We start from the raw sequence: 23536 nt of genomic DNA, 5'->3' as shown, positions 1-23536 counted from the left end.
CTAACATCCATGCCCACCTGCCTCTACTTTATATGTGGGACACCTGCCCCAGCATGACTTGATAAGTGGTGTGTAGGTCCATGCCCAGGTTCCCAACCAGCAAACTCAGGCCACTGAAGTGGAGTGCATGAACTTAACTGCTCAGCCACCGGCTAGCCCCCTGCACTGGCTGTTTTTTAAGTAACTTTAATTCATAATAAGCAATAAGCCAACATGGCATATTTTGGGATGGCATATTCCACTCCCCTTTATCACAGTGAACTTCCTGGCACATGTCAGCTTCAAAATATCTAGAGTCCTAGAATGCCACCTTCTCAACCTGCTTGACCTCCTCTGTTCAGATGGCTCCCTGTTCTTGCACTTTGACTTCTGATCTTGGCCCCATTGCCTAGAATTGCTTTCATCTCTGTCTTGCTGAGTTTAGAAATTCTTCTGAGACCTCTGAGCTTGCAAAACCAGCTCAGCTACTGGCGCATCCTCTTTGTTCCCCAGGTCACACCAGGGGCTGTGTGATTATGAAAGATCTGTTGGTATTTTGTGGTCTTTGATGCAGACTGCCTCCTTGACTCAGCCTCCCTCTCTGCAATTTCCCCTCAGTACTTATTCTCAACGTTCTTCAAACCTGAACCTCTATTTGCCTGCTGATTCCTTCATTTCGTTTTAGTTTCCTTTAAACAACTTCCTTAATAAAGTAACTGTAGACATAGTAGAAAATATTAGTGGGTGATGATACCTCACACTGTGAGAAATATTAATATATTAAAGTGGGAGAATTATGTGAACTCATGACTTTAAAATAATGTTTCCAGCTCTGTTTCTCCTAAAGGAGGCAAAGAGTATGCAGTAGCACATTTGCTCAGCACCATTTCTTGTGCAACACTAATGATCAGAGTTTGGTCCCAAACTCTATTTCCTTCTAAATGAAAGCTGACTTCTTGGTGAGTAGCTATTTTTATCTTGCATCCGGAAAATTCAGGACAGAACTGAACATTGTGTTGTTGCCAGAAATCAAGGCTGCTTACAATGGCTGCCACAACAACTCTGAAAAAGACAAAGGTGTCAGCTGAGGGAATCCTGCTAGAACAGTTTTGGCAATTTGAAAATAAAAATAATATTAGCACAGTCATTTTAAAAAGTAGAGTCTATGAAAAGCCATGAGTTTGTAATTATCCTTAAAAACAGAAAATCAAGTTAAGTTTAGGAAACGGCAGTTGAAATGTTAAGGAAGGACGGGCAAAAATAAAGTACGTTTAATTTCTCACTGATTTTAATAATTTAAGGAAAGTAAATGTATATGAGTAATTTTGCTTCTATATTAACGTCAGGTTCTAAAAGAGAGCTATGTACCTCTCTGGTTTTGTAAGCAGGAAATTAAGAGCAAGCCAAGCAGTTCTGAAAGTGTGCCAAGTGCAGGATGGACTATCGATCCCATCTGTAGCCGCAGCAAAGGAAAGTTAAGCACCCCAGCAGTCAGTTGCATCACCCAAGGTCAAGCAGAGTTCGACAGTGTGGAAGAAAGCTAACTAAATATTCTATGCTATGTAACACTGATACGTGAAAACTCTACTTTTAGAGTTTTAGGTGTGTCAATAAAGGAGATAACAGGTTGTGAAAATGCTAAAACCTAAGGGAAAGGCAGAAGGCATGGACATTTTAAAAAGTGTGTAGAAACTAAGATTTCACCATAAAAACAGAAGTCAGTTTGATAATCAGTGGTTTAGACTGGAATCATTCTCAGAGAGGCAACCATCCCGGGGTCCTACCAGGAATAAATCAGTCATCCAATTTCAGCAATTTGGGCTAATCTTTTTGTTCTAAAAAGTTTTCTTTCTGAATACTGAAGGTTGAAATTCACATGATTTCCATATGTCATGAAATATTATTCACCTTTTGAATTTTTCCACCATTAATAAGATGTTTAGGTCCAGTCCTGGTGGCCTGGCGGTTAAGTTCAGCGTGCTCCACTTTGGCTGCCGGAGTTCGGTTCCCGGTCACAGACTTACACCGTTCTCTTAGCGGCCATGCTTGGCTGCCATTCCACATACTGAAAAATAGAGGAAGATTGGCTTGGATGTTAGCTCAGGGTGAGTCTTCCTCAGCAAAAAAAAAAAAGATCAAAAGTATAAACCATTTTTAGCTCACACGCCATGGAAAAACAGATAGTGAGCTGTGTCCGCGGGCCATTGTTTGTGGAAGTCTGCTCTATATCATTCGTAAATGTTACTATAATATATATGATTATCTTCCTATAGGTTATTAGTTTTTAAATTGTGATAAAATCTGTATAGCATAATATTTATCATTTTGACCATTCATAAGTGTACAATCCAGTGGCATTAAATATATTAACAATGCTATAGAACCGTCACCACTATCTACACCCAAATCCTTTTTGTCATCACTAACAAAAACTCTGCATCTGTTAAAAAAATTTCCTTTTGGATTGTTCAGTGTTGGCGTCTAGAGACACAACCAATCTGTGTGTGTTCATCTTGTACCCTGCGACTCTGCTGAATGGTTTATTAGCTCTAGTAGTTTTCTTGTGGATTCTCTGGGATTTGCTACATGAAGGTCATGTCATCTGTGATGATGGACAGTATTACCTCTTCCTTTCCAATTTGGATGCTTTGTATTTCTTTTTCTTGTCTAAAGGCTCTGGCTAGAATTTCCAGAGCAGTGTTGAATACCAGTGGTGAAAATGGGAACTCTGTCTTGTTTCCAATCTTAAAGGAATCTTTTAGGAATGCTTTCAGTCTTTCAACATTACGTACGATGTCACATGTGAGTGTTTGGTATATGGCTTTGTTGAGTTGAGCTAAATTACCCCCCATGATATTGCTGCCTCATGATCCTTTTTGCCTGACTAAGAGGACTCCAAGGGCCCTACACTGACATGAGCCCCTCCCTCAAGCACATGCCATCGATAACAGTGTTTTTGAATTCCCAACAGAGCAAGGGTGGCTCTTTTAAATCCCCTGGAAGCCACTTTAGCCGGTGGGGTATGAGCCAAGGGCAGTAGTCTCAGTTTGCACCTCAGCAATCAGAAGCAGCAGCCCATAATCAAATCATGGAACACTGATACGTGGAAGACAAGTTCTGTATTGCCCACACTACCTCCAGCAAGCCACACCAGAACCTCAGGTTTCCATAATCATAACAACTGTGATTTACCAGCCAAGCTTTCCCCTGGATGTGACAAGCTTTCAAAGTCACCCCAGAGTTCCAAAATCATTCCTTCAGACAGCTTCTTCCCACACAATTGTTGTCTAGGTGGAGACAGATTCCTGGTGCTTCCTAGTCTGCCATTTCCCTGAAGTCACTCTGCACAATATTTGGGCTTATCTTTGAAGGTATAATTTTACTTTCAGATCTGGTAAGATTATTGAAATCCCAGGAAAACAATAAAATAGGTAGCCGTATACCTATACAGTTAAAACTGAACTAGAAATAATGAACACATAAAATCTTCTGAAACAAGTTTGTGTTGGCATAGTAATATGTTGTACAATCATTGCTTTCCTAAGGTTTCTTACAGTTTGTTTCATCAGTGGTGTTAAATTTATAATTTCAGCACAAACTATTTCAGAGATATTATTTTTAAAACTTTTAACCAATTTTTAGATTTTCAATAAAAATTGATTTCCATGTTTGATTGGTGGAGTAAAGTTAATCTACTTAGTATGAAACTAAGGGTAATCAATTGTAGATATCATTCCTCTCCAGACATAACAATGCATTAGACACACTCTGACCACTGTCAAAGCCTTTATTAAGTGATTCTCTGATAAGATAAGATCTAGTGCTTGGTATCTTGTGACATTTGTCACAACGGCCTTGAGTGTCACCCCACCTTCCCTTTTGGCTTTCTGGTTCCTTATCTTTCAGCAAGTCCTGCTCCCATCCTTCCAGTTGTCCTGTTGTGAAGATGTGTTCAGGGGCTGGACCCATGCCTGAGTAAAGTTCACGTGGTCCACTTCAACAGCCCGGGGTTCACTACTTCAGATCCTGGGCGTGGAGCTACACACTGCTCAAGCCATGCTGTGGTGGCATCCCACATAGAAGAGCTAGAATGACCTACGACTTTGATATAGGACTATGTACTGGGGCTTTGGGGAGAAAAAAATGAAATGTGTTCGGACAACAAGATAATTCCTGTATGTATAGATTCTGTGAGAGATGTTAACTGATTTAAGAGGCCAAGAGATTGTAGTGTCTGTGTAATTTGAGAGATTAAACCCTGAGACGTTTGGCATTTGGCCTCTAAAAGTTTGCCTGCCATGTGGCAATGCTGCCACATCAAAGAGTATACCTGGGATAGATAGGGCTCACAAGTGATGTTGGCAGAAGAATGTAGGCAGGATAGGTGTGTCCTTAATGAGAACAGGACATCCTACAGTGATGAGGAGGCAAGTGATTGATAGCTGGTCTTTCTGAAAGGAGATCACCAAATAGATGGGCTGTGAAGGGGGAGAAGTGGCGGTATCAGTTCCACAGTTCACACAATAGCCCCATCTCTGGGCATGTGAATGCATGGTGGTTTGGTAAGAAGACTGATCAGGGCATATCCACATGACAATCTGTTTAAAAGCTCAGATGTGATCTGAACAAGATGGACATGTATGTTGGTGGTGCTGATGTGGAAGTATGGAAGAGCAACAGTGGGAGGGATAAGATCAGGGTTCAAGCAGTACAGTGTGGCATGTAAGAGCAGGTATGGGTGTTCTTTATGGTAGAAGAGAGAGACGGGGTCAGTGGTGTCCATGTGATGGCATGGGTATCCTCTAGTGTAATGGAGAGGGTGGATGTCAGTGGAAGCCTAGTGTTATGATGGATACTACGTACTGTACTAGAGAGAGTGCTTATTACTGGAGGCCTCATGTTGGGATGATGAATCTCTAGTGTAAGTGACAGACAGTGGATGTTAGTCAAGGTCTGGTCCTGGCATGGGTGTTCTAGAGTATAAATGTCAGTGTAGGTTACAGTGAAGGGCTCATGTGGGAATGAGTATTCTCTAGTATTAAAGAGAAAGGATATCGGTGGAGGGCACTTGCAGCAGTGGATAATTTATCATGTAAGATGGAATTTGAGTGTTAGTAGAGGACTCTTGTAGGGAAAGATATTCTCTGGTATAAGAGACAGGGAAAGTTCCAGTGGAGCCCTTGTGTTGGGATGGGTATTATCTAGTGCTAGAGAGAGAGAGGTATTTGTGGGGGCCTCCTAGTGGTATGTTTTGGGGCCAAGAAAAGTCTCCCAAAATTTGTTGGAGTGTACAGAGGGAGGGTACATCTCTAGGGAGCCATGTAGGCTCAATAGGGTGGTAACGTTGGTGGGAACCTTTGAGAGTACTATGCAATCACTGCACTTGAACCCAAAGAAGGTGGACATGAGATTTGTTGGGGTCCCATTTGTGAGGGGCAGGACTCGCAGTGGCACAGGTGTCCTTGAGCAAGCAAGGTTGCAGGACCAACAAGCAGCAACGTCACAAAATCAGTTGTGTCAGTAGGGTCCAGGGTTACACAGTACTCTGTGTAAAATTGGTCACTCAGAGGTGCATGGTTGTAGCCTCATGAGGGACCCTCTGTGGTGTCCCTGGGAAATGGAAGGGTCTGAGAGGCCATTATATCCATTGGTGAGTCCTTGGGCTGGGGCGACATTGTCTTTCTGGGCCTGAGATAGCCTTCCCAAGTGGCTACCTTCTCAGGTGGTGTGGGGTTCCTAAGTTTAGGCTCTCTAAGATTAAAATTGGCCTGGGCAATCGGGGGGACCTGCTGGCATGGTTGGGCTCAAGAGCTGGACTTGCAAATATCAGTGAGATCTTGAAGGTTGGCAAAGGCCTGGCCTGCTTGTGCAATGATTTCTGAGCCTGACCGTACACCTCCCTTACCGGAAGCACATTGGAAATCCAGGGCAACTGGGACATCAGGACAGTTGGTAAACAACCCAATTTTCCCAAGGTAAGTCATGACGGCTGCCTTGGGCAATCTGGGTATGTGTCAAAAGAGTTCAGGTGGTACCACCTTGGGTAAAATGTGTTCAACTCTAGTAATGCCCTTGTGAGTGGCTCTGCACTCAGGCTGTCCATCTGGCATGTGAACGTTGTGCTCACCTAGGCCCTGGATGAGCCATACACAGTGGCAAGCAGGTCTGAGAAATTTAGGAGAGACTCAATACATTTCCAATTTGAAAATATCCAATTGTTCTAGGGGCGCATTTGATTGTCCAGGAGCTTGTAACTATCCTCAGGTCGAAGTATTTGAACGTGAGTGTTGTAAAATAGCCAAGAACCCAGAGCAAGTATAGACACAACCAACCAGCATAAGGTCTCACAGTTGCATTTGATACATTTGTTTCTTGTCCCTTTTGTAGCTGCTCTCCCAGGGAGCTGTATCCTTTTCAGGGGAGAGGGGAACAGTTGTGGATTTAGGGGCCTTTTATATCCATATCGATAGGAGTGTGGCTTCCTGATTATCGTGTGTGGTTTAGGGCCTCCACCAAAAGCACAAGAACTTCTTTCCCTGTCATTTTTGGCTACAGCTGGTGCTCACTAAGTGGAGGTTGCCATCTCCTCTCTTAGCGGTCCACACTGGTCCTAAAGTTAACCCTGGGGCAATTATTACTATTTTCTGCAAGGGAGCAGAGAGGGCATTAGGATTTATTAACCAGCCTTTACATCCTGCAAACTCTGGTAAAGGTTTTGGAGCAGGGAGAAGAGACAGGATTTTCCTGTGGGTCTCACAGCAGGGCCGTCGGAGTCCCTGAGGGCATTCTATTGTCACTGTGTCATAGGATGTGCCCTGCCCTCAGCACTCACGGGAGGACAGATGGTTAGGAAATCAAACAAGAAGGGGGAAGTGAGTGAGGAGGTAAATACAAACGTAGATTCTTTATGAACACAGAATCCTTTTACCTCCCTTTGAAAATTAATGAGCAGAGATGTGGTGGCTTATGAAAGTTGGTATGGGGTCTTTTAAAGCCCAGTATTCTAGAATGTAATAGGACCAAGGCCTAAAGCAGGAGAGAGACCCATTTAGGGGGACCATTGCATGATTGTAGCTAACACTGCAATTCTTTAAGGAGGCCATTATGTCTTTTAGTTAAACCTGCTACTGAGGGTAATAGAAGGGTAAAAGTTCCATTGTGTACCTTGTTCCAATACTCATGCTTGTATGGACTTGGAAGTCAGGGGAAACCCTTGATCAGAGTCTATGATCAAAGGTACCAACTTAGACTAATGCCTGTATTGTGGAGTCCACACTGGCTTGCCCTGTTGGGTAGTCAAGCATTAGCTTGTGTGTGTACCACATAAGATCATATCACGTGGCACCTGAGGAGGGCAGTGGAGCAATATAATCGATTTGCCAACTGGTGTGAAGTAACCAGCCACAGGGAAGAGCTCCCCACTGAGCGAGTCTCCAGTGTTTAATGGAGTTACAAGAGACACATTTGTGGATAACCTTTTGTCCAGGTATAGTCCCAAGGCAGAGCCTGGATACCACTATGGCCATGTGTCTTATGTTTATCAAACTAAATTTGGTTTGCCCCCTGGTGAGTTGAAATTAGACTCCCCACCAGAAGTAGTTGTCACACAAAGTAAGGTATATTTGCAACAAATAGGAGGCCACACAGAATCATTTTCAATGTCATGGCTATCTTCAAAACCGGAAAGCTGCGGCCTTTTATTTCAGATGGCAAATGACTATTCAAAAGGGAGAGATCTATATCCCCTTTCACAGACTCAGTTGGAAAACACGCTTGCACATACACTGCAGGTTATGGTAATAAGGCCTAAGCTCCTTCTGGAGAGGAGATCTTAGCGCTAAATATGAGGCAAAGGTCATAGGCGGTGCTCTTGTGCTAAGGCTTAGTCTAGTTCAGGGTGGCTGGTGATTGCATCTCTTAAACAGTTAAATGCTTCCCAACTCACCCTTGAGTTCTTCGGGGCAGTTAGTCAGTGACACTATGAGCCCAGATGGCCAGAGTTGATGTGTTGGGGGTGGTGTACTTGCAACTCTGAGACTCGAGGCTAGCCAATGCAGCTGTTTGGCATTTTTATAGGTTGTCTGCTGTGGCATCAATGGAGCCTCTGATGTGTGGGCCCAGGTGAGAGCTGAGACATGGGTCACCGAAAGGGGAGGAGAAAGTGCACCAATGCTTGCCAAACATGCACTGCTCAACACAGTTTCCTTTGTAATAAAAACATTAAACTTTTTCTACATTCCAGGCCATCTTGCAAAGTCTTTAGCAGCCACCCATAAGTAAGTAAAAAGATAGACTTCAGGTAGACTTCAAGGTATCTTGGGAGGGCCAAACAGGCAGCTTTCAATTCAACTCCCTTCTGGTCATGGATAACCTAGATGTGGGTGGGATGACACTACTGGCTTGTGAGACGTATTTTGTGTGATGACGTCACTGCTAGCTTTTTCAATGTTATTAAAATTTGGCACTGTTTTGTGAACAGTTCTGAATTAGTTAGTATTGTTTCTTGAGGCTTTCTATCTTCTCCTTGTCATTTTCATGCCTGAAGCAGGCCTAGGGTGTTTACTTGGCCACATTTGTCATATACACTGATCTTCCCAGAGGGGCAACTCTTTCAGAAGAATTTTAATATGTTGACTAAACAAAAAAGCCCAAGGAGAAATTATAAAAAAGTGAAAGGGGCACAATTGCAGCCTATCGAAAGCATTCAATCCCAATAATTATGGACTAGTTCTTAACAGCAGAAGCTTATGCTACAGCCATACATATGTGAACTAAAATCTGAGAACGTAGATGGCCTTCTCTAAGATGAAGGGAGAATCATTTTAGGGAAGACTGCGGGTGGCACAGCTTTCCGTTAGGTTCCATCTGTCAAGGTTTGCTGTAGAAAGCCCCGTGGATTTGATGGATGAATGTGGTCATAAGAGCAAGCAATAGTTGCAGGTATACGTGTTAAAGGTGCACCAGGTTCTGAACAACTGTTACTCCCAAAGTTCTTTGATTGTTCCTCTTTGGTCCATGATTGTCCCATATTTTAACAAAGTGATCTAATAAAAATTTGCTTCTCTGTGATAACATGATTGAGTGTGTACCATTAAAAAAATATAGAAAATAAATGTATATTTTTCATAAAAGATGTTCTTAAAAGTTCATCAATGTTGTAAGCATTGTGCTATTTTTGCATCCATACATTTTCAAATGGTGTTTGAAAATTTAGGAGAACTGGAATTACTAAGGTATTTGCTATATTATGCTGGCTTTACAGAAAATATGTAATGGCTTAGGAGTATTTTGTGTTTTGTATTTGTAAATGTGCCTTTCTTTGTGTATGAAGTATTTACAAAGATCAAGTATATCAAATTAATAATTTTTTGAACCTGAGAAAATTTGATAAACATGGAGTTAATGTTCAGGGTAATTTGATCAGTCAGTCGTTTCTTTGACTTCCTACCCAACTACAACCCAGTAAGTGCGTTAGGGTTGCATGGGCACATGTGGCAGTCTAGTCTTGACTCCCAGCTCTGGACATTTGGTAAAATACTGTGGAAAGTTTCTTTTTATGTGCAAGAGAGAAGTAGTAAAGAAGCATTTTCCAAAGTTTCCCAAATAAATATGTGCTCAGCTCCTTCCTCCTAAACCTTCTGTATGTCTGAATCCTAATCATCCTTCTAGGCTGGTGCCCCTCCCACCTCCGGGCCAGCCCTGCCACTGGGAAATGTCATTCTGGGGTTTCTCGAGCTCTGATCCCCTGTGATGCTGGAAGGGAGCCTATGCATTGCTGGTCATCCTTTCAATATGTGCCTCATCTTCCAGACCACATGCAGTGTGTCCTCTTGTTCCCCAAGGGACTAAAGGAACACTGACTGACAAATGCCTGCTAATTGCTACTTCCCTAGAGGCTAAAAACACTACCCATCCCACTCCAGAAATGTCTATAAAATTTCTGCTATGGTATCTCATCTCCCTCCCACCCCAAATCTAGGCAAATCAGTTTTTGGCTCTAATGAGTCAGAAGGGAAGAAAATATGCAAAACAGAGACTGGACTGCGTAAGAGTCTTTAGGGAAAAAAGTCTTTAATTTTCACAGAAAGTGACAAAAATTGAGTGCCTTTCCTTCCTGACCTATAGACTTAAGTCTAGCTGAATATGGGTTGCTGAGCAGCATGGATGGAGCCCACGCTGATGTGTCTGATCGCCAACATCTGAGACATTTCCTGTGTCACTATCCGCATTCAGGGCTTCTGGTAGAAGTCAGGACAAAGGACTCCATGTTAGTATTCATCAGCAAACGGATACTCAGGGTGGTCAGCAGCACTACAATGAGACAGGACAATGCATACATGGGGTCAATGGCTGTTTCTAGGGTGGTAGAGAAGTGATATCTCTGGAGCTGTCATTAGGGTAGAGTCAAACATTTTATTTCATGACTGGTTGTGAAGTCTGCCTTTCTTTCTTTCACAAACATAACTTGATAACAATCAAAAAACAGTAAGAATAATTAAATCATTAAATTGTATTCTCTGCCCAGAACTTAATACACAGAACATAGAGTCAAATATTCAAATATGTTTCTCTCCCTAGCTACATTTGTCAAGAAGGTAATGAGATAGACCGCCCTTTCTCATCTTAAACTCTCAGGAGAAGAAGAGACTGATTCTGCCTTGTTTTGAACAGGAGATGCCCAGCTACATGCTCAGCACAAATCAATACTTTAGGTGATACAGGTTACTGAATGTAATTTCACTTCCATTTTTTACATTTATTAATGATTTATGAACTGCCCACCACATACAGCACATCTGCTTAGATTTAGAAATGGAAAGAATGTCGTGTAAAAATCGAGTCCCTTCCCCAAGGAGCTTATTGTACAGTAAGGAGATCTCTATTCTGCAATAACCCAAAGTAGAAAGTGATAGAGAAATGACTGCTTATTATTAAAATACATAATTAACTGTAAGATTTACGGAATGATTTCTACTCTCTTTTTCTCTCTGCATGATTTGCCTCTCTTATTCTTCATTTGTCTCTATATTATCAAACAGAATAATATATCTAACAACATTTTAGTATTTGCAACTTGCCATTATGCTAATCCTTTTCCATACATTATCACATGTATTACTACTATGAATTGAAATTCTCCCAGGCAGAAAGAATGTACATTCCTCCCCTTCCCTCAAATAAAATGAAGCTTTTTTCTCAAAATTCCAGAAACTTAGAGCATGAAGCAATAGTAAAGTTCTTTTGGAGGCTATAAATCCTCTCCAACAATGGTGCTTTTGCCTCCACACTCTTCCTTTGGTTTAAATCTCTTTTTGAAACATTGTCCTCTGCATTGAGATCTCCATATTTCAGAAAATCTAAACCAAGAATTCCTATGGACCCCATGCGGACAGTCTTTTTGGAGGGAAATGCAGTACTTGGGTCCTGGACAAACATGCAGTGAAAAGGAAGGGAGAGATTTGGAAACTTATGGAGGGCATAAACTTGGCAGGATTTCATGAAGATTCCATATGGGGGTGATGGGCATTTCTGGTGTGGACCACAAGCTTGATGGAGAAGACTTTAGTCTGATAAAGATTTGAGAAGTTGGAAGAAGATGATAAACATTTGAAACATTGAATTAAGCTACACTGGTTATATCCACAACGTACGTCCACCGGATTGTTGTAGAAATGGGTGGCCTACATGGAAGATGTGGATTCAACAATGATATCTAGCTTCTTGGAAAGTTCCTTGGAGTGACGAGAGCAGGACGTATGTGTGTAAGTCCAAGCTGACCCTGGCCCACTCACCCTGTTGTTGCGTCAGTGAACAAAGCTCTGGAGTGAGTCTGGGATGAGATTCCAGAAAACTCCTGTCTCATCCCTGACTCAAACTGGTATCTGTCTTCCTGGTATTGGGTAAATTTTAACAATCATCATACATTCATTATCAGAAAATAAATTAAGGCAAGCACAATTTACCAAAGTTACTTACATTTTTAATTGAAAATATCGAAAATTTCGGTTTAGGCCATCTAGGATTTTCATGTCCTCTGAAGTCAACTGGAATTCAAAAATCTGTCAAAGAAGTAGAAGGATTTTTAGATTGTGTAATTGCAATTTGGGAAATCCAAGCAAATCAGACCAAATGGTGCAGAGGCAATTATCAAAATGTCTTAGGGGTTTCCAAAAGTTTTTAAAGACATCAAACAAAATATTCAAGTGGTAATAAATATAAGGCAAAATTTAAATAGAAATTCATTGCCAGATATAATATACTGAAACTGCACAAAACTACAGACAAAATGGAGATCTTTAAAGGACCACAGGGAAGAAAACTGACATTACTCAAAGAGATAGGGTCATGCACTTAGAAGATCCAAAAGAATCTAGAGATAAATTATAAGACTATACAACAAAATTTAGTAATTTGGGAATACAGGTGGATTTCTATATTCCACCAATGAACAGTTAGAATGAGAATAAAAAATTTTCAAGATAATTTAAACTAATAATTGTCCAACTATTAATGACGTCGTATTCAAAAGACACAGTAACTGGCTTGAAGAGGATATCATTGTCTAAATGTGGAACAGTTCAAGCATCACAAACTATATCAGTAATGGCTAAAATTTGAACCAAATAAATCCATAAACTCAAAGTAATACTCCTAGATAGTGATAAATAGAGAGGGAAGATAGATAGATATAGATAGATAGATAGCTGGCACCATGTTAACAATTTCACAAGTGATGAATCTAAGTTATGCATTTATTGCATTATTCTTTCAACCTTTCTGCACATTTGAAAATCTTCAAAATAAAAAATTAGGAAAAGTCATTGAAAGGATATCAAAATTACTAGTTATCTATGAAAAAATCCAATAAAGGGATTGTGTAAATGTCTTTGTGGAGAAGGTTGTGAAATTTATTAAAATATATAAAGAACAGAAAAGTAATTAAAAATTCATATCATAATCGTAGATTGGAAATCTCAATATTGTAGAGAAGTCTTTCTCCAAATTCTTCTACAGTTTCAATGCAATATGAACCAAAGATTTACACTTTTACTTTTTGTGGAAGTTGATAAGTAATAGCACATTTTAACTTTACATAAAAGAACAACTAGTCAAGAATAGCCAGGACATGATTACAGAAGAAAAAGGAATGAAAAAAAATTTTTACCATTCTGGAAAGCAAGAATTATTTTCCACTATAATTAGACAGTACAGAAAAGTGAGTAAGTAGTTTAATGGAAGAGAGAGTCCAGAAATGGACTGAGGGACATTTGATATGTGACAGAGATGACAGTGAAAATCTGTGGGAAAATATGGCCATTTGGATTTCCGTTTAATCATATACATAATTGGGTCTATTTTCACATCATATTAAAAGGTCAATTCAGAGGTGTTAGAGACCAAAATTTGAACAGAAAGACAACAACACTTTTGCAAGATTCTCTACCCCGTGAATCTGGCCTAGCCTGTAACTTGCACTAGACGAGATAATTTGCCAGAAGCGGTGGTGAGCCCATTCTGAGTCTAGACTTGAAAAGATGCTGGAAGTATCCACCCACTGCCTTGGGATCATGCCGCTGTGACGAGATTAGGAACAGGCTAGTTGGCTATGGTCTAGTCTACTATTTGAAAAATTGTATGGAACAGAGTTTAAGCACATCTGACAACAGTTAAATCAACCTTCTAAAGCAGAGCTGCCTGGTTGTTCTGCATTTGACTGCAAATATATGAGAGAGCCCAGCCAAGAATAGCACTGCTTAGTTGATCACAGACTGATTGCCAAACTACAGATACATGAGCTAAATAAATGGCTTCTGTAGCAAACCTCTACATTGGGGATAGCTTGTTATACAGCTACAGCTAATGGTTTACTAATGGTCTCTCTACACATAGATAAAAAGACTGATAACTTAATAAAAATGGACAAAGACTTCATAAAACTGGAAAGAAAGATACTAAATACATGCAAAGGAAACTAGGTTAGTATTCAAGGAAATGCAAACTAAAACCACAGTAATTTGGAGACAGAAGATCACTGCTAAAATCTGAATGTTTGCATGCCCCCCCCAAATTCACATGTTGGAAACTTAACCCTCACTGTGCTAATATCAGACAGTGGGGCCCTTGAGTGGTGATTAGTTGATTACAATGGAGCCTTCTTGAGTGAAATTCATGCCCTCATAATAGAGACCTGAAAGAGCTCCCTTGCATCTCCTACTGTGTTAAGATACAACGTGAATTCTGTGACCCAGCAAAGAGCTCTCATCTGACCACGTCGACACCTTGATCTCAGACTTCCGACCTTTAGAACCGTAAGAAATAAATTTCTGTTGTTCGTAAGCCACCTAGACTGTGATATTTCACTACAGATGCCCTAACGGACTAAGAAAATCACGTAATCCAATTCCCTCCTTTTAGAATGAAGGAAATGAGATTCACTTGCACAGGGCTACAGAGCACATTGCAGAATTCATGCTGAAACTAAAATCTCTGTTTTCTGTCCAATCTGAATTCCATCCAGCCATGCTACCTCTCCTGTTGCCACATTAGGAGAAAACTAGGGGGAATACACGTAAGGCACACATACATGGGAATTAACAGGTAACTCATTTGGACCCAAAGATGTCTTGAGAGCCTTACAAAGAAGAATATATGTGAAGGATATTATTTAGGAGGCCTGTGCCCACAGCCTCACTCATCACCTGCACATTCTCTTTGATCCGCTTCTCATTGTAACTCTTGGCCAGGACCACCACCCCACGCTGTAGCTGGTAGCGAAGGGCAATCAGTGCTGGAGTTCGCTGGTACTTTTTTGCCATGGCACAAAGGACTGGATCCTCCAAGAGGACTGGGGAGCTCTGGTCCACCCTGGAATGAAATGTAGAAATGCTGAAGACCTGAGGGTGAGTTTTCAGTTTGTTAGGAGGCTTCCCAAATAGACCAAGTAGGTCCTCTCTAGACCAGTGCTTCTCAAAAGATGGTCCCTGGACCAGCAGCATCAGTATCATCTGGGATCCTGTTACAAAGGCAAATTCCAAGGTGTCACCCAAGACCACCTGGTTCGGAAACTTTGTGTTTACAAAGCCCTCTAGGTCATTTTGATGCATGCTTGAGTTCAGACTAATGCTTCCAAAATCATGTTTTTTTTTAAATTTTTTATTTCTCAATGGCTGTTTTTCTTCTCTGGTCATAGCCCCAAAGAAAGGAAAAGAGCATGGAAAAAGAAAAAGAAAGAGAACATGGATATTTTTAACTTTTCTGAGATGTTGATAAAAATTGAGTGGACCCAAAATGAGAACAATTGATTTTATCATTACTTACAGTGTGCAATATTTCTGTAGAAGTTTACAAAAATGATTCACATTGTAGTTTTTTTAAATCAGGATAAAGCTTGGAGCTAAATATTGTTATCCTGATTTCAGACACAAAGTAAGTGAGGTTTAGAGAGTATATTACTAGAAAGGTGTTAATTAGTAAATACGTATCTAAATCATGACTTAAGCTTGTGTCTCTTGTCTCAATTTTTGGATTATATATAGATTGTAATGCAGACATTTGTTATTGATTAATCTGCAACCAGGCACATATACTGTAAAATCATTGGCTGGGTTATGGAATGATAAAGGAGAAGGATTTTTTTCCATCCCTCCCCTCTTTCCCACAAACTTGTTGAGAGTTAATTCCAGAAGACTGAATACGATATGATTGAAAATACTTCATTAAAAATGATGTTTCAGGTAAAATCCTCATTTTCTTGCTTTCTTTTTTAAAAGGTCTTACTTTTTTGTTTTTTTCTTCTTCTTCTCCCCAAAGTCCCCCAATATATAGTTGTATGTTTTAATTGTACACACTTTTCATTATGCTATATGGGACACCACCTCAGCATGGCTTGATGAGTGGTGCCATGTCTGTGCCCAGTATTCAAACCAGCAAAACCCAAGATGCCCCAAGCAGAGCATGTGAACTTCACCATTCAGCCACAGGTCTGGCCCCCCCATTGTCTTCTTTACCATATTTTTGGACGTTGGCTTCCCAAAGCACTATAGGCAACTAGGACAATATCTTTTGACTTGCAGAAATCCAACAGTTTCCTCTGGTTGAGATAAGGATGACATTCCACCTGTAGAATACCAAGACAGAAGTGTCAGACTATATGAAATTGAAACAGTACTATGAAAGAGAAAGGCTAAAAGGAAGAAAGAGCTGAATAAAAAGCTGTGTAATATTCAATTTAAGCTGGAAATATCAACATCAAGTAATGATTGTTTAAAAAATAAGTATTATCTCTCTGTTCCCTAAAAGGGTTAAAAAAAAAAAAGAAAATTACATTTTTGAGAACAGGGGACTGACTGTATGGAGTGTATCTTGGTTACTCAGTATGATTGTACACTCCAAGGAGACATGGCCAATTCCAGATCTGGGACAAAAAAGAACTGTTTGAGCCTTGGACAAATTGTGCCAGAAAAACAGAAACTACTCAAAGACTCATGAAGGAATGTCTAAAGGACAAAAGAGCCAGTTTGATGGGGATCCCACTGGTGACATTTGCGTAGATTTGAGCATCAAAGGGAATAATGACTAAAAGCCATTATAATGCACGGAGTAAGTAAAAATCCGCGAGTCCATAGTGATGAGAGAGAGGGAGAGAGAAGAAAAACCTTTGTTTCCACTGATGGTGATTGCTACATAACTGCTTTCTGGTAACACTGATAACTAAAAGGAAGGAATTAAGTTTCTACCCTGCCTTATAGGAATAATCATATTTCATCCTGACTTGATGACAGAGTTTTCGTTTTACAATAAATTGTCAGGTAAAAAAATTAAATGGAATGTTTAAAATTAAAAATAATTACTTACAAATCCCAATGAAATAACTAAATCAGGGTAAAATCTTTGATAGATACTCAACCTTTACTTGAAAATTTGGGGCCATGGGACTTTGCCTAATTACCGTCATCACCCAACAGATTGCTAGGTAATTTCAAAGGGGAAAATATACATCTACAAAGAAAAGACCTGGATACCACTTGTTTAACAAGAGAACAAAACTAACATCTCTCTCAGTGGTAAGATAACAACTTGTCATGATGAGCTTCTCCTAGAGTGCAATTGGAGGGACACAGCATGCAAAGGACATTTTCTAGCCAAAAATGTTTAACCTTAATATAATAAGACATTCACATCTAACGTCTAATTCACAGAAACTAGGAATAGAGAAATAAGTTATGTAATATCACAAGATAACAACGGGATAACTCCAGAATATTCGATGAAAACCTATTGGATGCTATGGTAAAAGAAGGGTTGAGTGACAATTTGAGGTTAAGACAGCTTAAGAAACATGGGTCAAAGTAATATTTGGCCCACAGTTGGCTCCTGATTAAAAGGAAGATCTATAAAAGACATTGGGAAAACCACAGGAAAGTTTGAATATGAATTGCATACAAGACCATATGCTTTCTGAGGTCTGCGGGGGTGAATTGTCATGTCTACAGCTTACTTTGAAGGTCTCAAAACATTCCATATAAGTAGGCATATATGTCCATATATATAGCAAAGCAGCAATATGGGAAAAATTTCTGAAATAGCAAGGAAAACATGGATGGCTTTTACCATACTCTTAACTTTCTGAGTATCTGAAAATTTTCATAATTAAAAATTGAGAGTAAAACTAATGCTAGGATTACATGAAATTTTTAACATTTATAACTCAAAATCTGGGGCCCTATCACTATATAAGTGAACACTTTTATAATTTTTTAAGCTACATTTTCTAGTCTAAGACTTTTCCTCCTTGACTCCAAGTGACACCTTGAGGACATAAGGGTACAGAAGACATTCAAAGAAGGACAAGTACTACATGATACCAGTTATATGAGAAATCTAAAACTGAAACTTATAGAATCAGAGATCAGAATGGTGGTTGCCGTGGGCTGGCAGGAGGGAGAAATGGGGAGCTGCTAACTGTGGGCATGAAGTCTCAATTATGCAAGATGAATAAGTTCTCGAGATCCGCTGTACAACATTGTCCTGACAGTTAACTACCTTTTATTGTGTTGCATTGTATACTTAAAAATTTGTTAAGTATGTAGATCTCATGTTAAGAGCTCTTACCACAATAAAATGAAAACAGATTTAAACAAATTAAGAGCACAGAGCCAGACAGAGAACAGTGTGTCTAAACAGTTAACTTGAGGGTGGAAGTTGATGAAGAGAACCAAACTAAGAATGAGTAAATCAATGAATTGACTCTATGTTCCTGCTAAATGTTGCTGAGTGTTGATTTTGTCCACCATTAGTATCACCATAAACCAGCAACATCGTCCCTCTAGACTGGATGAATTTCACAGTCTCCAGTTAATTTTTCTTGTATCCATGCTTCCTAATAAAAGACCCCTAAAAGCAGAGATACCAAGAAGAAGGATTCAGGCAGTGAAACCGGATCCAAACCCCTAACACCTACATCATCTTATTTTCACTCTTTCCTTATTTACTGACAATTCCATGTTTTCATAACCTTCCTTCCTGTACACATTTCCCTCTAAATCACTTTCATCACCCCATCCCTGGACATCCCTTACCGCCCAGGGAAATGTCACCTTCCCTCTAAGGTCTGGTAGCTATTCCAGCCCTCTGTCACCTTCTTTACCTTCTGTAAATTTTTACACACCATTTAGCATTAAGGTCTTGTCACTTTTTCTTCACTAAGACTTTAGAAAACAGAGATACAATTATGGGTTCCAATCACACCCTAGTAGAAAGAAGCTCTGCTATCTAGAATCTTTTATTCAATAAGGATAGGGTGAGTTGCAAGGGAAGCCAAATAGACACCTGAGAGTACTGCAGAAAGAAGGAGATGAACAACAGAAAGGAGAGGAGGCCAAGGGTGCTCACCTGGTTGCAGACAGGCTTGTATTTGAGCCCAGGCTTGTTCAGGATCATCTCCAGCTGCCTACGGTTAAAGTTGGATACGCCGATGGACTTGGCCAATCCTGCATCCTTACACTTCTCCATGGCCTGGGGAGGAAGAGGTGGTGAGAAAGCATTTGTGCAATTGGCTATAGAACAAGAATAAATGCAAGAAAAATCTGTTAAAAGGAACACCTACTAAGAAATAACAAGGAAGCCAATTGGCATGATTACCAAGAAGAAAAATATTAAATTAAATAGGGAGGAAGGTAGTGACAGGAAGAATAAGAATTATTGCCTTCTCCTTAGAAAAATTTGAGAGAGTATTACACATTGAAGGAAAGAGGTGCCTATCTTTGTCCCAAATTCTTCTGCTTCATTCCTCTCTATAAACATTTCAGTAACGATTTCCTGCATATCATACAGCATACCACCCTTTTAAAGTTTACGGATTGCTTAATCTGAAAGTTCATTGCGCATTCTCATAAGTGGAAGGAATGTGTCAGATCCCCTCTCTCCTGGATGCCTCCTGTGTTCCCTCTCCACCAAGCACTCACCTCCCACGTGGCACAGAGATCCACTGTGTCAAATATTAATTTTCCATGTTCATCTTCTGGAAAAAGTTCTTCCCCTGGCTGAATAGAAGCAGTTATTTTAGTGATATCATATAATATTTTTTCACACTTACCAAACTGCCAGGTACATCTAGGGCTAAGACACTAAACCGCCAACAGTTTGGTGGTATAACATTCTCGATATTAATATTTGCAAAATGACTTGCATGTGGAGTTGTAAGGAATGTCTTACGGAGACAGGATTCTTCTAATCTCTTACACTATCATGTGTTTGAATAAATACTATGTTCTTAGGCCCTAATGTGAACTCACAGTGTTACCTTTGTCTTCCCCCTATACTTTCCTCTTGCCAAAGGCCTCCCTTGCACTTGGATGACAGTAAGTCACAGACCTTATTTTCAGAATAGCTCTTGAAGTCTTGCCCCAAGCTAGACAATCATAATTCCTTATTCCTCTGAACATCTGATGGTCCAAGAGCAGGCATCTGAACCAAACAGGGCCATTCAAGTTTCTTTTCAAGAATAATATGGATGCTGGAAGATTCAGAGGTGCTCTCAAGTGTTAATGACCATACGCTTGAATTGCCTTAAATCTATATTTTCCACCAGTGGAAAATGTTGCAACAAAGTAACTCAAACCAACAGCATGCAAAGTTAAGGCATACAGGAGAGGAGATGTTTCTGAAGGTTATTCGAAAACCTTAAATCTATCCACGGCATTGACATCCAATTTACATAGACCAATAAAATCTTTTGCATAGGATAGCTTGAGTAGCTTTCTGTAATTTAACAGTAAGAATTCTATATAATGTAGTCCTTAATGGCTAAGTGAAGTCTACAAAATTCCACTGGGGAAATAGCCAATGGTGTAGGCAAGATATTGTAAGTCCCTCTAAAGGCTCCTAGTTTTAGACCTACCCAGAGGCAGCACCATCATATCTGCTTTCAAGTTTAAATGGTGACGGAGGAGATCAACTCATTATTCCCAAATGTATGATAGTTTCATTGCTCATCACAGCTGCATGAAACCATGTTTGTGACATCCTCAGGAGACTCAGGAGTCATAGTCAGGCTGGTATGTTAAATATGCCTATTTTTATTTCCTCAAGGTTTTGAAGAAAAGGATTTGAGATTATTGAAATCTTTTCTCTTGGAGGTACAGAAAGGAACTTAAGGATTCAAAAAAGTCCATAAACTGCTAATCAGGAATTATTATTTTTGGGATTCTTCTCTAGTGTAATAATGCCTGCATCCTTCTGAGAAATATCATAACCATCCATGAAAATTGATCAACATTGTGACACAAGAACTAAAATAAGTGTGACCACACAAATTGCTCACCTTCATAGCTATTGGACTATGAATGATATATAGGTCAACATAGTCCAGCTGAAGATTTTTCAGAGAGTTTTCCAATGCTTTTCGGACCAACTCTGGTCGAAGGAAAGTGGTCCAAAGCTGTAGAGGATAAAGAATGGAATTTGTGTTGGGTCAATATTTTAGTCAATTTTGTTTTTCTTGTTTCACCTAAGAATTAGGCATTTTTCTACTTGTTGGAAACTCATGACCACAGAGGAGAAAAATACTTTTTCCATTCTTCAGTTGCCTTGTGATCTGACATACCCATAGAAACTCTATTATTTGTTTGGATTTATCATCAGCACATCAACTAACAATAGAAGGAAAGGACCCAAGAGATAAAAAGTGTTATCAAATAATAACCATGCGCATTATCTGAATTATGTTTGATGGAGTTTACAAAGCAGTTGACAAATATCATGTCTTTCTATCAAACGTTCAATCCAATGGGGAATTATTAGTATCACTTTTGCATAGATAACTTTAGGGGAAAAGTGCTATGAACATATTATTATAGGCTGGATACGATCCAAGGCACTTTAGCTATATCTTGTTTAATACACTAAGTTCCTCTTATATTTCTCTTTCTTACTGATGGATGTGAGAACTGACATTCAGAATGTTAAGAAATTTTGTTAAGTCATCAGATGATGAGGAAAGCTATAGGCTGATCACTGTTCTGTCTGATTCACTAGTCCATGCTAAATTACACTGATACGATCTGGGGCTCAGAAAAGTAAAGCGACTTTACTTTAAAATCATAAAATTTCAACAAAGTAATGATGAGAAAGCCATCATCTCTTTTTGACATTAGAGCTAATACATGAATATGTGTGAAAAAAGTTGTATGAATAAGCACAATTCTTCAAGCAACTACTGGTCCAATAACATATTTGTCACCTCCACACAATCGCGTTCACACGTGAGCACTCACAAACACCACATACACATCACCTTTGAAGTGTAGAATATGTCTTCTCTCTTCACAGTGCCATCTTCAATTTTGCTTCGGATGGCCTGTCCAACCTCCTTTTCATTATTGTACGAATAAGCAGAATCAATATGGCGGAACCCAGCATCTATAGCTAGTTTAGTGGCCTCCAGAGTTTCGCTCTTAGGAACCTAGATGAACAACCATAGTAGTTGGGTATCCATATGATTGAGAGAAAGCTAAGACGCAAACTTTGACCTTCCCAAGAGTCAGCATTTCCTCATGTCTTAGGTTAGTTCTGCATGTGTGGTGATGAACCCACTGCAGTTTGCCTTGGTCTTCCCCAGTAAGTAATCAAAGTTGGGCACCCCAGGAAATCCTTCAATCCGAGGCAATCACTGGTTGATTACTAGCCCAATGGTACCTATGAACTCCCACAGGTTCAGTGATTTGTGGAAAGAACTCACAGAACTCAGCAGAGAGTTGTAGTCATGGCTATGATTTATATTGTGAGAGGTTATTAAGCAAAATCAACAACAGGAAAAGGTATATGGGACAAAGTCTTGAGAAACAATGTGATAGATTCGAAGAGTCCTCTATCAGTATAGTCAGACAGAACATGGTAAATAAAAATTGCATGAAAATACAAAGGTATACATTGTGATGTTCTCATACGCATACACATTGTGAAATGATTACCACAATTAAGCTAATTAACATATCCATCACATCTCATAGTTAACTTTTTTTTGTGTGGTGAAAACACTTAAGATCCCCTCTCTTAGAGAATCTCTAGAATATAGTATATTATGATTAACTACAGTCACCATGCTGCACACTAGTCCTCCAGAACTTATTCATCTTATAACAAAGTTTGTACCCTTTGACCAATATCTCCCAAGTTTTAGGCTGAATAATATTCCATTCGTTTTAAGTATTTCAGAAGTTTTCTTTTTTCGATGACATTGCAAGGAACTAGATGGTTGGTCTAACTGTGCTTTGTTGGTCATGCTCTTTCCTTAGGTGCACAGGCATTCAGAAGTTTACTGAAGCAGAAGCTTCAGGGGTATCCTTGACCCTTCTTTCTTCTTCATCCTTCTTTGTACCACAAGGTAAAGAAGTCCTGTCATCTGTCTCCAAAATGTTTCTTTGAATATTTCCTTCTGTTTTACAGATGAGAAAATGAGACTCAAAGTTTAAGTTCTAGTCCCTTTTCACAAAACCAAATAGTCTAAAGACCAAATTGGAAGGCAAACTTCTGTCTTCCCATCCAGCGATTTGTCCACTTTGCACCTCTTATTTCCAAGGTTCGGACCTATTACTTCAATCAAAATTACATTAACAAGGACCAAGAACTGAAACCTTGCCTTGGAAGACTGTAGCTTATTCTCTCAAATGATATTATATTTTCCATTTGAGATAAATTACCAAGCAGTAGGAGAAGTGTGAGGGAAATTCTAGGTGGATTATTTATTGGCTGGCACTTGTCAGGCTACCCCATAGCAGAACAGAAACGTTCTCGTATCATTTGTCATTCACCTCTTCTCCAGGACCTTTTATCACAAATATTTCTCTGGATCATGTCTTCTTGGTGGGAGGAAAGATTTCTTGAGTTGCAGAAATACACAGAGAAACCACTCACTTTCAATCTCCCTCAAAGCAAAGCAGCTGATATTCAATGTTCTTGACTGCTGAGTTTTATCTCTTTTGCCAACCTGGGAGATAGATGGAAACTGGAGGAAAACCCAGAATAATCTGTAGGTGACCACACGTTCGGGCCCTGATGC

General features: G+C 39.7%; 1 protein-coding gene across 1 annotated transcript in view; it reads right to left on the bottom strand.

Moving 5' to 3' along the window:
• Window positions 1–10033: 10033 nt before the first annotated feature.
• Window positions 10034–23536, bottom strand: part of LOC103556530 (aldo-keto reductase family 1 member C23-like protein) — a 30998-nt gene continuing 17495 nt past the window's right edge. Inside the window, exons 5-12 of the mRNA XM_070601960.1 lie at window positions 21773–21940; window positions 20801–20917; window positions 19443–19520; window positions 18871–18993; window positions 15987–16096; window positions 14679–14844; window positions 11956–12038; window positions 10034–10290 (exon numbers count right to left, since the gene is read on the bottom strand). Coding sequence (XP_070458061.1) covers window positions 10248–10290; window positions 11956–12038; window positions 14679–14844; window positions 15987–16096; window positions 18871–18993; window positions 19443–19520; window positions 20801–20917; window positions 21773–21940 — 888 coding nt within the window. The 3' untranslated portion in view covers window positions 10034–10247. The remainder of the gene's footprint in view (window positions 10291–11955; window positions 12039–14678; window positions 14845–15986; window positions 16097–18870; window positions 18994–19442; window positions 19521–20800; window positions 20918–21772; window positions 21941–23536) is intronic.

This window comes from Equus przewalskii, chromosome 30 (assembly GCF_037783145.1).
Source record: "Equus przewalskii isolate Varuska chromosome 30, EquPr2, whole genome shotgun sequence".
In the NCBI taxonomy this organism is placed as follows: domain Eukaryota; kingdom Metazoa; phylum Chordata; class Mammalia; order Perissodactyla; family Equidae; genus Equus; species Equus przewalskii.
Note: the sequence above shows the minus strand (reverse complement) of the source record. Positions and strands in the feature narration are given on the sequence as shown.